Source organism: Notamacropus eugenii, chromosome 3 (genome assembly GCF_028372415.1).
Source record: "Notamacropus eugenii isolate mMacEug1 chromosome 3, mMacEug1.pri_v2, whole genome shotgun sequence".
Taxonomy (NCBI): domain Eukaryota; kingdom Metazoa; phylum Chordata; class Mammalia; order Diprotodontia; family Macropodidae; genus Notamacropus; species Notamacropus eugenii.
In genome coordinates, this window is record NC_092874.1 from 36,730,244 (window position 1) to 36,745,668 (window position 15,425).

The 15,425-nt window shown below is 37.4% G+C and overlaps 1 protein-coding gene across 2 annotated transcripts in view; it reads left to right on the top strand.

Moving 5' to 3' along the window:
* TBC1D5 (TBC1 domain family member 5) overlaps positions 1-15,425 on the top strand; it is a 636,101-nt gene that overhangs the window by 386,744 nt on the left and 233,932 nt on the right. For both annotated transcript variants that reach the window (XM_072651232.1, XM_072651233.1), the window contains 4 exons: positions 2,169-2,277; positions 3,790-3,879; positions 3,960-4,034; positions 6,295-6,362. In XM_072651232.1, coding sequence (XP_072507333.1) covers positions 2,169-2,277; positions 3,790-3,879; positions 3,960-4,034; positions 6,295-6,362 — 342 coding nt within the window. The remainder of the gene's footprint in view (positions 1-2,168; positions 2,278-3,789; positions 3,880-3,959; positions 4,035-6,294; positions 6,363-15,425) is intronic.

The following is a 15,425-nucleotide window of genomic DNA, read 5'->3' on the forward strand; positions in this document are numbered from 1 at the left end:
TAATTATTATGAAGTATTTACCACAGTTCCCAACATATTGTAGGCACTGTATAAATGCTAAATATCATTATCATTATGACTACTTAACTTAATAGGAGGGTGATGAGATCAGTCACAGCCTCTTCCACCTCATTTTTGTTGTCTGTAAAATGGGGATAATATATCCCAAAATGTGTTGTACAAATCAAATCATATGTGTGAAAATGCTTTGAAAACTATCAGAAACCGTGCCAGTTGGTTATCGTTATGCCTAGAAAAAAGCAGAAGCCATAGGGACTATGGTGGAAGTGGATGCAGGTGGGCTGTCCCTTCAGCAGGAATTTCGTAAACTTCTGTGGAAAAATTACATTGCATTCATGCCGAGGGTACATGTAGTTTAAAAAAGCAACTTGGTATCTAAAAAAGGCCTAAGAATTTACTGATATTATCATTACTGAGCATAAAGGGGAGAAGGGAAAGAATTATTTAAAACATTAGTTTTAGGAATGTATTTATGAATATAAAAACCCATTAGTTTATTAGGCATATAAAATGTTTCTATCAATGAAATGACGTATTAATTTGCAAGAAAAAAAATGTGACTCATATTTTGTCAAGTGCTAATGCTTTTGGAAAGTGAATATTAAAAATGTAAGTATACCAGATGAAAATCACTGGAAATATATAAGAAATATATGGATTAGGCATGTCAGCATCTGATGGTAAAGCATGCATATAATTGGTTCCCTTTGTAAATCTATATATTTTGTTTTATGCATTTAGAAATAGTATTCTGAGAAAGGGTCTATGGGCTTCATCAGCCTGGGTCAAAGAGGTCCAGGACACAAAAAAAGTAAAGAACTCCAGCCCTGCCCTAGGGTCTTCTTGACTTCTTGGTGGAAGGTTTCCCTGGTGGTGGAAGTCCTCTCTTTATGTTCCTGAGCCTGCCTCATTGAAGTTGAACTTTTAGAATTGGATTGGAAAAATCCTACTGGATTTTCTCAAGGCCTTTTGAAGCTTATGAGTATGATTATTTTTTGTAACTGTAAAATGAGAAAAAGAGGCTATATTTATTTGGAATGGAGCCATAGACTCTGAGCCAATGACATTTTTTTCCATCTTATAAAGAATAAAAACCTGTTTGCCATTATTTTCCTGTTTTCTTGAAGAAAAAGGCATGTCCTTTAATGGATTATTGAGATTTTACATTAGGATCATGATTTACGTGGTAAATCTATTAAAGAATGTATATCTTTTCAATGTGATTTATTTGAACTTGCAAGACATTTTATGAAGTTTGACTCAGTGAAACCCATCAAGAGACAGATTTGAGCCTGCAAATTTAGTTCATTGGAAAACATAGGAAATATAGGTCTAATTCCTTTATTCAAACTCAGTAAATGGTTTGGGACAATTAATTTCCAATTGTTTCCCAGTAGAGCAGATTTACTTGTATATTAATGAGGCACAGGTGTTAGGCCCCTGGTGCCTGCATGCCTGGGAGGCGTATTTAGGTTGTTTATCTAGTCAGCCATAGGTACTGCAAGGTACTCAAGCTTGCCTTTAACAGTTTATACAGTGAGGCTTTTTAATTTTTTGATGTTTTTTTAAATTTGCTAGCACCTGTTAAAATTTTAAAACTGATCATGTAGAAAGAAGTAGAAGAGATTTCAATAGTAAAGAGCACGGAAAGTTAAAGAAAGTAGTCTTCTATTCTGGTTAACTGCCCATCCTGACATTAAGGGAGAGAAAGGTTCATTTAAGCTGATATGTCATGTGAAAAACCCATACAGTCACCAGTGTGCTTTTTGTTGCGTATTTCTGGAGCTGGTCTAGCATTGTGTATGGCTAAAACAGTGATATGTTTATATTAATATTCATTTTTCTTGTTTATTCACTGAACTGCAGTACCAACATTTTAGAGGAAATGGAATAGCCTCCATAGACATTATGAATTTCAGTAGCTGGCATAATTATAGCGATCTACATATTCATTAAATCCAGGAAAGAAATGTGTCCAAAAAGACAGCCATGCGTTCAGAAACATCGCACCACTAAATAGATGCCTTTTTAAAGTTTTGTGCTTTCTCTTTGTCAAAAAGTACTTCGTTTTCTCTGAACCATCACCCCTTCTAAAAGCTGTTAAGGTTTTTAAAAATGATTCCTCTGCCCTATTTTCTTTCATGTAGTAAAGAATGGGAAGAACTATTTGTAAACAACAATTACTTGGCAACTATACGGCTGAAAGGGATTAATGGGCAGCTGAGAAGCAGCAGGTTCCGCAGTGTTTGCTGGAAGGTAAGAAGAAAATATTTATTTACAGTTTGTGGTTGCAGTATATCAACACATTACCTGATGCACTGGGAAGATTACTGATGCAAAGAATCACCGAATTTTCCAAGAGACTTCCTCCCCAATTTTTGCCATCCATTTTGTCTTTCATAGGACATTTGCTAATAAGATTGAGACACCCTAGTCTTCAGTAGCTGGCAGTGGAAAAGGCTCATTCAAAATGAACATCTTTACTTGGGTTAACATCTCATTTGATAGTGAAAATTATATACTGCCTGACACCTCTGCATTGCCTACCACTTTTTTGCAGGAAAACTCATTTTTAAATTGTGAATAAACCTTTGACTTATATGTATCTATGTGCGTATATAGACATACCTGTGTTTAAAAAGAAAGGCACTTGATTAATCACAAACTTCACATTGTCTATCAGGGCAAGTGCCTTTTTTTTTTTTAAATTCTGTTCCATTTTCCTCAGAAACAATAGCTGCAAAAAGACATCCAGTTTGAATAACCAGCATAAAGTAAGGAATTTATTCAAGTCTCCTTTAAAGGAGAAGGACCATTGGTTACCATTTTTGCAGTAATAATCTGTAAGCTTTGCTGTCCTTGCCTTTAAAATACTGCTCTTTTTTTCTTCTTCCAGAGGAAACTGATGTAATGATTAATTTCAAAAATAGTTTCTAGCTCTAGTTTTAAAGCTTTTTTAAAAATCTACATAGATTAAGCATACCAAGTGAAGTGAAAGTAAAGACAGGGAGAATCAGAAGATACATTATCCAGTTTGAGATTTAATTGTTTATATTTAATCATTAAAATATATTTTCCTTGTATTTGATGGAAGCAGTAAAGAATGAGCTGCTGCCACAGTGCTGGAGCCCATTTGGGCCCATCTCTGTTTCCTGTTATTTAACTTTTAGTAAAATCTTTCACTTGCTAAAAGTAAACACAAAGCCAGATTTATTTTAATGTTAGGTTAAAGTAAATTAAATCAAATTTGTCCTCTTTTTGAAATACTTGTTCTGTTCCATAATTGGTTGCTGATTATAAATTGTATTTTTGACTAAAGAGGAAAAGATGTGTTTTTCACAGTTAGCTGCTCTCCACCCTCGATTTTCTCCTTATCATTTGCCTGTATGTTTCAAGAGAATAAAAACCATAACCAGCACTTTGACCATTTTAGCTGCTTTCCTTTCCAGTAAACACAAAATGTGCTTGAACCTCAATATCATTTTCTTTTCCTGGACAAATCTGATTCATTATATATTTTTTCCTTAATGTGAGTCCTGAGGAAAGGGCCCCATTTAATGATCCTACTTTTTTGTTTATTTCATAACCTTCATTTGCATTATGTAAGTTTTTCATTTGTATATTAATGTCTCTAAATATAGAGTAGTAGTCATTTTTAATTATTGAATTACAAGTAAAAGTTCTGTAATGCTTTGGTGATTTTTTTTTTACATCATCTCAAGTTTTTTTTTCTCCTTTCGAGTAACAACTTCATTTCTTCTTCTACAGCTTTTTTTGAATGTTCTTCCTCAAGATAAAGGTCAGTGGACAAGCCAAACTAAGGAACTGAGAGCCTGGTACAATAGCATCAAAGAAAGAGTAAGTAACGTTTTAACGAATGTGCCTCAAAGAAATACCAGGCTCTGGTTTTGATTTCTGTTTTATTTTTTCCCCCTCAGCATATTACCAACCCTCGGAAAGCTGCAGGACAGCAAGATTTGATGATCAATAATCCTCTTTCACAGGATGAAGGGGTAAAAATTGTCTTTTAGTTATTTTTTTCATAGGCAACTTTACTGACTTAGTAAATGTGTTTAAAATGCAAACTATTAATACTGGTTTTCAGTTTGAAGCCCTTTGTTTCCATACCAACTGTACCTAAGTCCCACCTACTACATAAGTCTAAGACTATCTTAAGGCATTTCAGCTAGTAATCAATCACCTACAACATTCTGTTTGGTAGAGGGGAGCAAAAAACCCTGATGTGATGGAGAAGGCCGAAGGAGCACAGTGGGCAGGTCAGGGCAGCAGCGGGGAGAAAGTTGGCCTGGTTAGGGAGAACAATGCTGTTTTACCCTTGGCTCCTCTGTACCTTCTTCCTGCATTATGACAGATAGATAGTGAACCTCTTATCTAGTCTATGTGGATAGTGTCTGCAGGGGCGAAGGTGCTGCAGTTCCTCTAAATCATGGGTTCTTTCCCGGTGATATCCAAAGAAGCATCAATGGGTCGATGCCCAGATAGCTGTGAATTTATGTGGGGGAAATACATCTTTATTTTCATTAACCTCTAACTGAAATTTTGCATGTCCTTCAGTTATTCAATGTTTTAACTTTATTTTTAGAAAGGGCTTCACCATAGGTTTCACCAGATGTTAAAGGAGTCTGTGACAGAAAAAAAAGTGAAGCATCCCTGCCTGCTCTAAATACCATTCTGGGAGGTAGCTTTGGCTTCGATAGCTAAGGAGTTTGGTAGAAATTTCCATTTGTTGTTGCAATGCAATGTTATTTTAGACAGCAAACTTTGCATTGACCCAACTCTGATCGACACCTAACACCTCCTTCCTTTTCAGGAGACTATGGAACCGTTCTCAAACTAGGAGTGCTCACAGTGGGAAGCTCCAGTGAGTTTTAAGGGGACAAACCAGAGGACATTGTTTTCCTCTTTCTTGATATTGAATAGAAAGAGGTCTCTTGTTTCTTGTAAAATCTTACCTGTAATTAGAAGTGTTCTTCTGTGAGTCCCATTTACTGCCTTCACTTGCTCCTTAGCAGTCCTAGCCTTTGGAGCTTCTTTAGCAGTGACTAATGAGAGCTGGATGCCCTTCTTTTTGGACTTCTCTGCTACTTACTAAGTTACTAAAGAACCTTGTCTTTACCACAAGAATTAGAGGATAAAATTAATGGAATTTTGCCAAAGTCTTTATGAAGATTAGCAAACAGTTGCAAATATATTCAGTGTGTATTTCATACTATATGGTATTGAGAGCTTTAATTATTTCTTCATTATTTTATTCATAGGTCAGTAAACATTTATTAAGCACCTCCTGTGTGCCAGATACTCTGCTAAGCACTATAGTGCTGGAAATTATGTAATGAAGAATATTTTTCACAATGAGAATTTTCAGTAAGAACCCATTAAATTACTAAGTCAAGCTTTCTAATTAAAAAGTATCACATTGAGATGGTTAGATGGGAGAGCATCCAAAAAAGTGCCTCCCGGAGAAGGCCAATCTTCACTCTTTGGGGCTGTCTTGATACTCAATTCAAGCTTCTGCTCAAATTTGCTACCCCAGATATTATCCTTATTCCAAGTAGTTGTTGCCCAGCTTCAAAGACTAGTTTCAGGCATCCAACAGAATCTCCAGGTCAAGGATTCTAATTGGCTGTGCAGATACCAACAGGTAGAAAGTAAAGATTTTCCCTAAAATTACTGAAGGGGACCATGGAATTAAAATGGTCCATTTCTTCACAATATGTCATGATTTGAACCATGTTTTCAGTACACAGTCCAGACTTTCCTAATATTTCTCAACATGGGGACAGCTTCTTCACTGGACAGGCAGGAGGAACCATCGGCACAATTAAGACTTGTGAGCCAGCAGATAACCAGTGGGCACAAAGCTTGTTATGGTGAAGCATTAGACTAAGCCAAAAAACATTCTGAAGTAATTGATAAAACTCCTTTAAAAGCAATTATTATTTCTTATACATTAGGTAAGCCACCTTTTTGTGCATTTCACCACTATGTATCGGTGACAAACCATGCTTTGTGAAGACCATACAATAATGTCAGAAGGAAAGAAATTGTATTAGAATAAGTATACACTTCAGATACTGAAGCACACAAGAAATTTATGATCAGTCAGAAGTTCTCCATTTTCAAAGTAAAAAAGCTTAACAGAAAGATGATATAATTAATTTAACATTTATAAAAGTTACTTGAAATTATTTTTTTGAAGTGGGCACCAAATGAATACTACTATTTCAAGTGGTGCATTTTTCTTCATTTCAGAGTCTTTGGAACAAATTTTTCCAGGATAAAGAGCTTCGAGCAATGATTGAACAGGATGTCAAAAGAACGTATGTATAAGAACCACTCAGAAAAGTTCTTTTAAAGATTTATATTTATATTATTTCTAAAACTCTATAGTTTTTATCATTTGCCTTCTAACTTCTACGTAATAAAAAGACCAGAATGAAGTGAAACTCACATAGGATTTGAAATGTATTAAATGGAATCAGTACCTTACTTTTGTTAGTATTATTGATTCTGTAATAAAAAATTGGTATGATATGCTAAAAATATAGATTTTTTAAAATGTGAAACAAATGGTCTTATATGACAGATCTCTTCTGATTAAATTCTTATATTTATAATAATTTTAAAATATGTTAAAGTTTAGAAAGTTGCATAAATTAATTATAATTGGAAGAGCTAAGCATTCCCTTTTCACATTAATGTTATATAATCTGTTACGTTGTCATGTAATTATTAGACTCTCATCAGCCTTTCTCCCAGAGGTAGTACTCTGGGATCCAAGTATCCAGGCCCTTTAAATCTCGAAGAAGAATGAACACATGGCATCCCACTGCATCTACGTTTCCACTTTACCTAACCCCTTCTTAGCCTTCTTGACTTCTCATACCCGTTTGACACAGACATTTGCAGTTTTGGCTGCCCTTCAGTCACCTGTCCATTTAGGAATAGATCTCTGGGATTCTGTGTGACTTCATACAACAAAGTGCTAATACAATAACATTTTAAAATACGAAAATAATAAAAGATAACAGCGTATCTAGAGTCACAAAATATTTGTAGCTTGTCAAAGAGAAAGAAAGAATCATGAGTTTAAACTTACTTTGTACTTTACAGACAGCATTTCCTCTGACAAGGTGCGCTTTGAAGGTGAGAAGAGCAGAGCTGGTTATTCCTGTTTACAGCTCAGGAGGATATAGCAGAACAGGGCTCCACTTAAGCCTTAGGACTGCAACCCTTACCCTCCATCCCCACTCCTGACGTGTCGCTCCGAAACAGAGAGAAGGGCTGGTGATGTGGAGGTGGACACTTGGATTCCGCTCCCTCTACCCTTATGTCCTCCTAGTTGATCTTTGCGTCGTTTCCCCAACATCAAACTTCCTTTGGTCACTTTGTACAAGTTTTGGTCTCTCTTTTACCTCTCAGCTCCATCTCCCACCTCCAGGCAGTGGGTTTTAGGTACTTGTACTCAAATGAAGCACCAGCTTCCACAGGAATATTTTCCTGTCCTTCCAAGTGCTCCCCTTCTCAAACTAACTTAAAGTTAATTACCTTGAGTTTATTTCTCTTTATTCTCTGTTTGTTTGTTCAGTACATACTTCTATGTGTACTGGCTGTTTCTGCTATTAGGATATAAACCCTTTGAGAGTAGTAATAGTTTCATTCTTTGTACTTTTATCCGAAGCCTCTAGCATGCTCCTACCAAATATGTGTCCCGTGTTCTTGTACACATACCAGTAGACTCTTATCTTTGTGTTCACAAGAAGTCTCTTTTCACTGATACTTAGCATTTCTTAAGCACCTGCTAAATGCCAAACTCTGGGTATGCAAAGAAAATTTAAGAAGAAAAAAAACCCATTCTGTGCTCTCTGAGAGCTCATAGTCTAATGGGAAAGACACACCATGCCAGGGAGGGATTCAGAGTAAATAATCTTTGGGGTCACTTCCCGACCTAAAAGTCTGTGATTTTAAATTTCCCGGAGAGAACAGACAGGACTGGTTGGAGACTTGTTCGTTTTTTTTGTTCATTTGGGTTTGGTTTTGTTTTGAGGTTTGATGTGCTTGAAGAGCTTGAGATAAAGTCCATCTCCCTCTCAAATGTTATACTTAAAAATAGATTATTAATTGCAGTTTGGAGACATTAATTAGACTTGTATCTGTTCATTTTTTTCCTCAGCTTTTTTGGGTCATTCTTTATGAGAGATGCATTCACCTTTGAATGACCTTGAACCTTGACCTATTTCTTCATACCATAATTATGCCCTTCCATCTCTCTTATACAGTAGATAGCTTCAGGGCGCCATAATGCACAGAGCCCTGGGCCTGGATTTGGCCTCGGATACTTACTAGCTGTGTGCCCCTGCCCAAGTGACTTCACCTCTGTTTGCTTTAGTTCACAACTGTAAAATAGGGTTAATAAGAGCATCTACTTCACAGGGTTATTGTGAGGATCAAATGAGGGACTATCAGTAAAGCACTTAGCACAGTGCCTGGCACATAGTAAGTACATACCTAAGGCTTATTTTCCTCCACCCTCTCTTCCCTTCCCTCCAGTGGTTTCTTCAGCCTAATTCTTAGCTTGTTCTGGTACCATCATCTTTTTTCAAACATTTGAGAGAACTGATGGGAATTTGTTTACTGTTACTGTGAATAATGAATTCCCTGAGGAGGGCACATGCGTGTGCTTTAATTCACACTATTTAAAGTCTGTATTATGTAAAATATGGTCATTGTTTCTAGCCCAATAGAAATATGCTGCATGAATTCAAATGTGGGGACCATTTCTGGGGATCCATTATTTGCAGTAACCTGGACCCTGCTCTCCTTGTTTTCCAAGTAGTTTTAAAGTATTGTTGCTTTATATAAAGAATAAAATTTGATTTTGTTGGTCCTTCCCCTCATTCCACATAAGGTAAGAGAATGAGTTTTGAGAATTTAGTGTGTGCATTATCAAAGACTTTAATATTGCTATGCAGAAGCTACCCTTTTAATTCACTAGGACTATCCAGAAGTCTTTGATTCCTTGTCTCACTAAATTATATTCCTTTATTCAAGCCCAGCTTTCTTACAGAAGCGGTTAATGTAGATGATGTATTTGTAGAAGTGCCTACCAACATACAGTTCTCTAAAAACAACTCCTTATGGACCTATGCCATAGACTCACCAATAGCTCCCATGACATAGTGGAATAGGCTAGAAATTTCCAGAATGAATTTTGGAAACATCATACAGGAAAGCAGAACCAACAGACCCCTTAAACCCACCTTCCTTCAGTTCTGCTCAATGCAGTATCAGTATCAATATTGGTTTTGAACAAGAAGAAGGGCTTTTTATGTACTTAAAGGTCAAATTAATTAGGAGTACTACTACTCCATTTTTAATGAAGAAAATATCTAACTTCTCTGCAGTTCCTACAGACCCAAGTGGTTCAGTACCTTAGTGGATGTACAAACTCATTAATGGGGGTGTCTCTCAACACCTCATCCTGGGCAGTTTTTGTCCGTGTTCTCTCACAGGTTCTATTGTGAGAATCTCTGCAATGTGCTTCAGGCTTTCTTCTTTTTACCTTTTCCCAGTCCCTTCGTAGCACTAGAGCTGCCATCTTTATTTACCCTTTACTCCTGATCATACACTTCCTCCATTATTTCCCTTGTGTTACTGTAGTATATAGGTCATCACTGGAAACAGGCTGCAGCTTTTGTGCACCAACCAGAGTCTTTCTGTTGCTTTCTTAGATATTCCAAGATTCACAGTCCTATAGAGTCACTAGAGTAAAGCATGTGCCTGTCTGTTTTAAGATGGGTGCTTTATACTTAGAACTAGGTTGGGATTGTTGAAAGCACTTCACTATTTACTAACTGCAACCCAGTCCACTCATATTCCTGCTCAATTGTTAGCCCAATTCATTGTACATCTATAGTGATTGTTCCTTACCTTTTACTTTTCTGAAAAAGGGTGAGATCATTCCTCTGTGAGCTTCCTTTTTTCTCCTCTTCTTTTGCAAATCCCCTAACTTCTCCACTGTTCTCTTGTCCTTTATCCCAGTATCTAATAACAAGGTGGTACCAGAACTGGGGTCATGAAGACCAATTCATTTATAAAAAATGTTAAGTGGCACAGTGTCAAGCACAGATACCTGGGTTATTCCACTAGACTTCTACCAATTAGACATTGACCCCTTAACAGTTACTCTTTGTATGTAGCAACTCTGCCAGTTCTGAAAGCTTCTGAATGGTCCTATCCTCTAGTCCTTTTCTCTACGTCTTCTCCACAAGATTATTATGTGTCCCCTTAGAAAACCTGACTGAAATCTAGGTAAATACATTCTTAACTTTCCTGTCATCTACTGCTTCAGTAATCTCTTCAAAAAAAGGAAATGAGGTGAGTCTTCCATGACCTGTTCTAGGTGAAATTATGCTGGTTGTGTGGAGTTGCAGCCTGTCTATCTAGACATAAGCCAGTCCAGAAGTTTCCTGGGAAGTGAAGTCATCATGCTCATTGGCCTGTAGTTCGTAGGCTCTGATTTTTTCTGTCTTGAAAATTTCCCTTCTCTGTCCTTGAAGGGCGTCTCTCCCCTTTTGTGTGATGTTTCCTGCATCATTGTCAGTGTCTCAGCAGCCATAGCTGCCAACTTTGGCAAGACATGAGGAGCTGGTTTCTCTGGACCTGGTCATCAGAATTCCCTGAGTGCAGCTTCACTGTCTCCTCTCCCTGCATGACTGATCTTGGACATTCATTCCCTATTAGTCTCTTTTATTTTCTCATTTCCAGTATGAAACTTTGTTTCTTTTATGGAGTAAACAAAAACAAAACAAGAATTTAGCACCTCTACTTTCTCTGTTGTAAGTGATCATCCCCTCCTGCATCCCTGCCAAGGTCCTGTCCCTTTTCTCCACTCCCAACAGAGCTAGAGTAATGATAAAAACGATGGTAACAATGCTAACCCTCTTGGTTTTTCTTAGCTTCCCTCTCAGACTTAGCTCATTCCACCTTTTGTTATTCTGACATGATTGTTACAAAACTATACCTCAGTCAACTTTATTCTCCCTTACCTGGCTTCAATCTCTCATTCTGTACAGCCTTTCCAAGATCCCTGGCAAGTAGCTAGCTCAGCGCTCCTAGCTTCCAGTTTTTAGCACAAAGTTCATCTGCTCCAGGTGACATGAATTCATCCAGGTGTTCTCTTGTGTTATCAACTCTTTTTGACACACATGTGATCTTTCAAGATCCTTCTCCTCAGCAGAGAAATAGGAAGCCAACAGCTAGGTATTGACTGCTTTGATCTCCCCATCTCCCACAAGCATAGTTCTTTCCCTTCTCTCATTCTTTTCTTTTCCTGAATTAGTGCTAACATATTCCCTTTCTTTGCCCTTAGATTTCCTTGTCGTTCTGGCCCTGTGAACACTATCCCTGTGGGTCCCTGCCTTGTGTTTGTACCCTCCATCCCTCTAGCTGACTTCTAACTTCTAGATACCTCTTAACAAATTTCAAGTTGATTTATGAGCTCCCTGTGCATCCACATCAGTTTCTTTAGGAAACTTCCCCTTTTCCTCTCCATTAGAATGATTTTTTTTCACTCCATTCGGGTGGTTTCTTTTTCTGTTTTTCTTTAGCATTTCCCATGCTTTCTGGACCCTGTGCAATTCCTGGAAGAATTTTATTTCATAAGATCTCACCCACTCTTCCACTGAATTCTTTGAAATTTGCTCTCCAATAAATAGGGTGTGTATTATACAGCTTAGATTTCCTCCCCTTATGTATCATAAACTCTTAAGTGGAAACAGTTACTTCATGGCAAGGTTCCCATCATTACCAACCCAACAACAGAAAGGACCTTGTTGGTAGAGTTAAGATCTAGAATAGAATTTCCCTATGTAGCTTCTTCCACCTTTTGAAATTTCATCAGACTCTAATTTGTAAAAGAAATTATGTTATTCACAAATAGGCAAAAGTAACCTTCAATTTTTAACTTTTTGGTTTAGTAATTTAATAATATTATATAATAATTAATTTTTTTAGAAAAATGTTTCCTAGTAAGCTTGTCCACAACTCAGATTGTCCCATTAAAAAGTTACATTTCTTAAAATTCATTTTTATTTTTTTTTTAATGATTCCTCAGGGAAAGATTTTGCAAGAAATTTCAGAGCAGAATTGATTTTGGTGTGTGTTAATGCAGACAATCTGCCCAGTGTTAAAATGTTAAAGGGAAAAAAAAAACACAAGCTGCCATGTTCGTGTGATCACACCAAAATAGCAGCTTGTATTTATATTTTCACTCTCCTAGAGGTGGACTGCAGGCGCACATGAACGAGGGGGAGTGCTTTGTGTTGTGTTGCGATTTTGTTTAATGCAGACAAAGTACACGCTTGTGCATGCACAACCAGCCCTCACATATGCACTCGTTCACAGCCTACAAAGTGAAAACTACAACACAAGCCGCTCTCTAAGAGTTGTCAGCAACCTGTGTGTGTGCGCGTGTGTGTGTTTGTGTGTGTGTGTGTGTGTGTGTGTGTGTGTGTTTCTTAAATATTAAAGAAGGGGAAAACAGATTTTCAGGAATGCAAGAAACAATTCTTCTATCAAGTGGCTCACAGCTCTCCCCCACTGACAGTATTTAAGGTAAAATTCAATATTTAGCCAACTACTGTGGTTGCAAGGATTTAAAATGTATATGTTCTCATTTACTATTTTGGCTTCATATTTTTCTTTCTCCATGATATCTCAGCTTTATAAATCTTTTTTTTTTTTCATTTTTCACTGTTTCTTCTTTAAGACTTGGAATCCTGTTTACTGCAAAAGACATTTTCTTTCTCTAGTTGAGTCAAACTGGGTGCATTTTTCAAAAGGGCAGGTATTGGTAGTCCCTCAATCAACATGCTGGGTAGCTGTTCCTTCGGCATCTAAGGAGCAGTAGGAGGAGGACGTTGCTTGGCAGGAACTTTGTCATCCGGAGCTTCTCAGCAATAGGATTTTTTCCAACCCTCTGACATCCAATCTGTTTTCACTAAGCCAGCTTGTAGCCACTCTTCGTGATTGGGTATTCAGATTATTGTTGATAGTTAAAAATAAAGTGTGGTTTGTGCACTAGCATTATGAAATCACTCCCTAAAATCCCCAAAAGACTCAGGCCTTCTCATCTAGGTTTAATTAAAGTTTAATTCAGGCTGTTAGTCCTCATCAGAAGTTTCAGCAGGTTCTGAAGTAAACAGTAGCACAAAGACATGAAAGTTGTGCTGGAGGAGAAGCTTCTTAAATAAGAATCACGGGGGCACAAAACTGTGAAATCCTCATTTCCAGTTGTTGCCAAATCTTGAGTCCTACATGTCTCACTAACTTCAAAATAAATGGTATTAATAGGTTTATTGTTAGATAATGACTGAATTTTTAGCATTGGCAGAAACCTTGGAGATCATCTGATTTTAACTTCTTATTTAATGGATAGATGATGGAACATAAACCCCAGAAGAGTCCAACAACATTGCGAGTTGGAGTCCAGAACTACTGACCCTAGCTTCCCCCTACACTGTGCTAGTGTGTTATTGTATTTTAGAGAGATAGATAAGGATATCTGTCTATAGAAATGGATACAACAGCTCTAGCTACTTTATAATTTGAGGCTTTGATTTTCCTTTTCCCTCTGTAAAATGGTTAAAGGAGACAGATTGACATACCACTGATTTTCAGTGTTTCATAAATATTTAATCTTGAGCATTTGCATCGACCAGTTTCAAAATTTTGATTTTCAGATGTTTTAATTTTCACTTTTTTAAAGTAAAGGAACATCATTATTTATTGTTCAAGGCTTTCAATGCTCCCATGTCCTATTGCACCACTAAAAACTCTCACCAAGGACTTTTTTTTTTCCTGGTGGGATAGCTTACTGAACACTAACATCTTCACTGATTCATCTGGGTCCGGTGTTTTGTCTGTTTTAATATTCCTAATTACCTAATTATGTACCATAATGCACTGACAAGGCCTTTGATTATTTCAGTTTTTTATTAACCCCTTTCTTTCCCAGGAAATAGTTCCATTTATCATATTAAGAACCAGCTGTCATATAAGGGGTCTTCAACCCAAACAAACATAGCCACCACCCTAGCTCTAGCTTTTATCGTGTTTGTTTCCTGGTTGTTCTTCTGGCATCTAGTTAGTCAGTCAACCAGCATTCATTAAGCACTTAACTGTTTTACCCAGAGGCACTCTGCTAAGAAGTGGAGACAATACAAGCAAAAAGAAAGACAAACCTTGGCCTCAGAGCACTTACATTCTAATGGTAGAAGACAATGTAGAAAGCTGAAAGGAGGTAGGAGATGTTGTTCGTCCTTCCACAGGGACCACAGAGACGTGGGGTCTTGCCAGGTCACATCTGACTCTTTGTGAGCCCAATGGACCATTGCGCACCCGAGTCCTGTTTTCTCTTTATGTAGCCAAAGAATTTCAGCTTCAATATTTGTCCTTCCAATGAATAGTCTGAATTAATTTCTTTAAGTATTTACTGATTTGATCTCCTTGCTATCTAAGGGATTCTCAGAAATCTTCTCCAGCACCACAGTTCAAAAACATTGATTCTGTAGCACTCAGTTTCCCTTATAGTCCACTTCCCACATACATTACTACTGGAAAAACCATAGCTTTAACTTATACAGATGTTTCTCAGCCAGATGAAGTCTCTGCTTTTTAGCATACTGTCCAACTTTAACATGACTTTCCTTCCAAGGCGCAAACATATTTTAATTTCATGGCTACAGTCACTGTCTGCACTGATATTTGAGCCCAGGAATGTAAAATCTAAAACTGCTTCTAATTATTCTCCCTCTATTTTCCAGGAAGGACCAGTTGCCATAATCAGTAGTTTTTGGGGTTTTTTAAATTGTGCTTCAAGCCAGCTTTTACACTCTCCTCTTTTACTCTCATCAAGAGGCTTTGGTAAATTCTTCTTTACTTTCTGCCAGCAGAGTAGTATTGTCTGTACGTCTGAGATTGCGGACACTTATCTTGGCGACCTTAATTCTAGCATTTGATTTGTCCAGGCTGGCATCTCGCAGGATGTATTGTGAATATAAGTGAGATAAATAGGTGACAATATAAAGCCTTGTCATACCAATCTTAAACCAGTCAGTTGTTCCATGTTTGGGTCTAACTGTTGTTTCCTGACCCACATAAGACAAGAAAGAAGACGTGGTAATCCCATCCATTTGAGAATTCAGCACATTTTGTTGTGGTCCATACAGTCAGAGGCTTCAGTGTAGTCAACAAAGCGCAGTAGATGTTTATTCTGCAACTTCTTTGCTTTCTCCATAATGCAGTGAATGTTGGCAGTTTGGAAACCAGTCTGCTCTTTGGTAATTCTCGGTTCACATATGCTGAAGCCTAGGCTGCAGAAT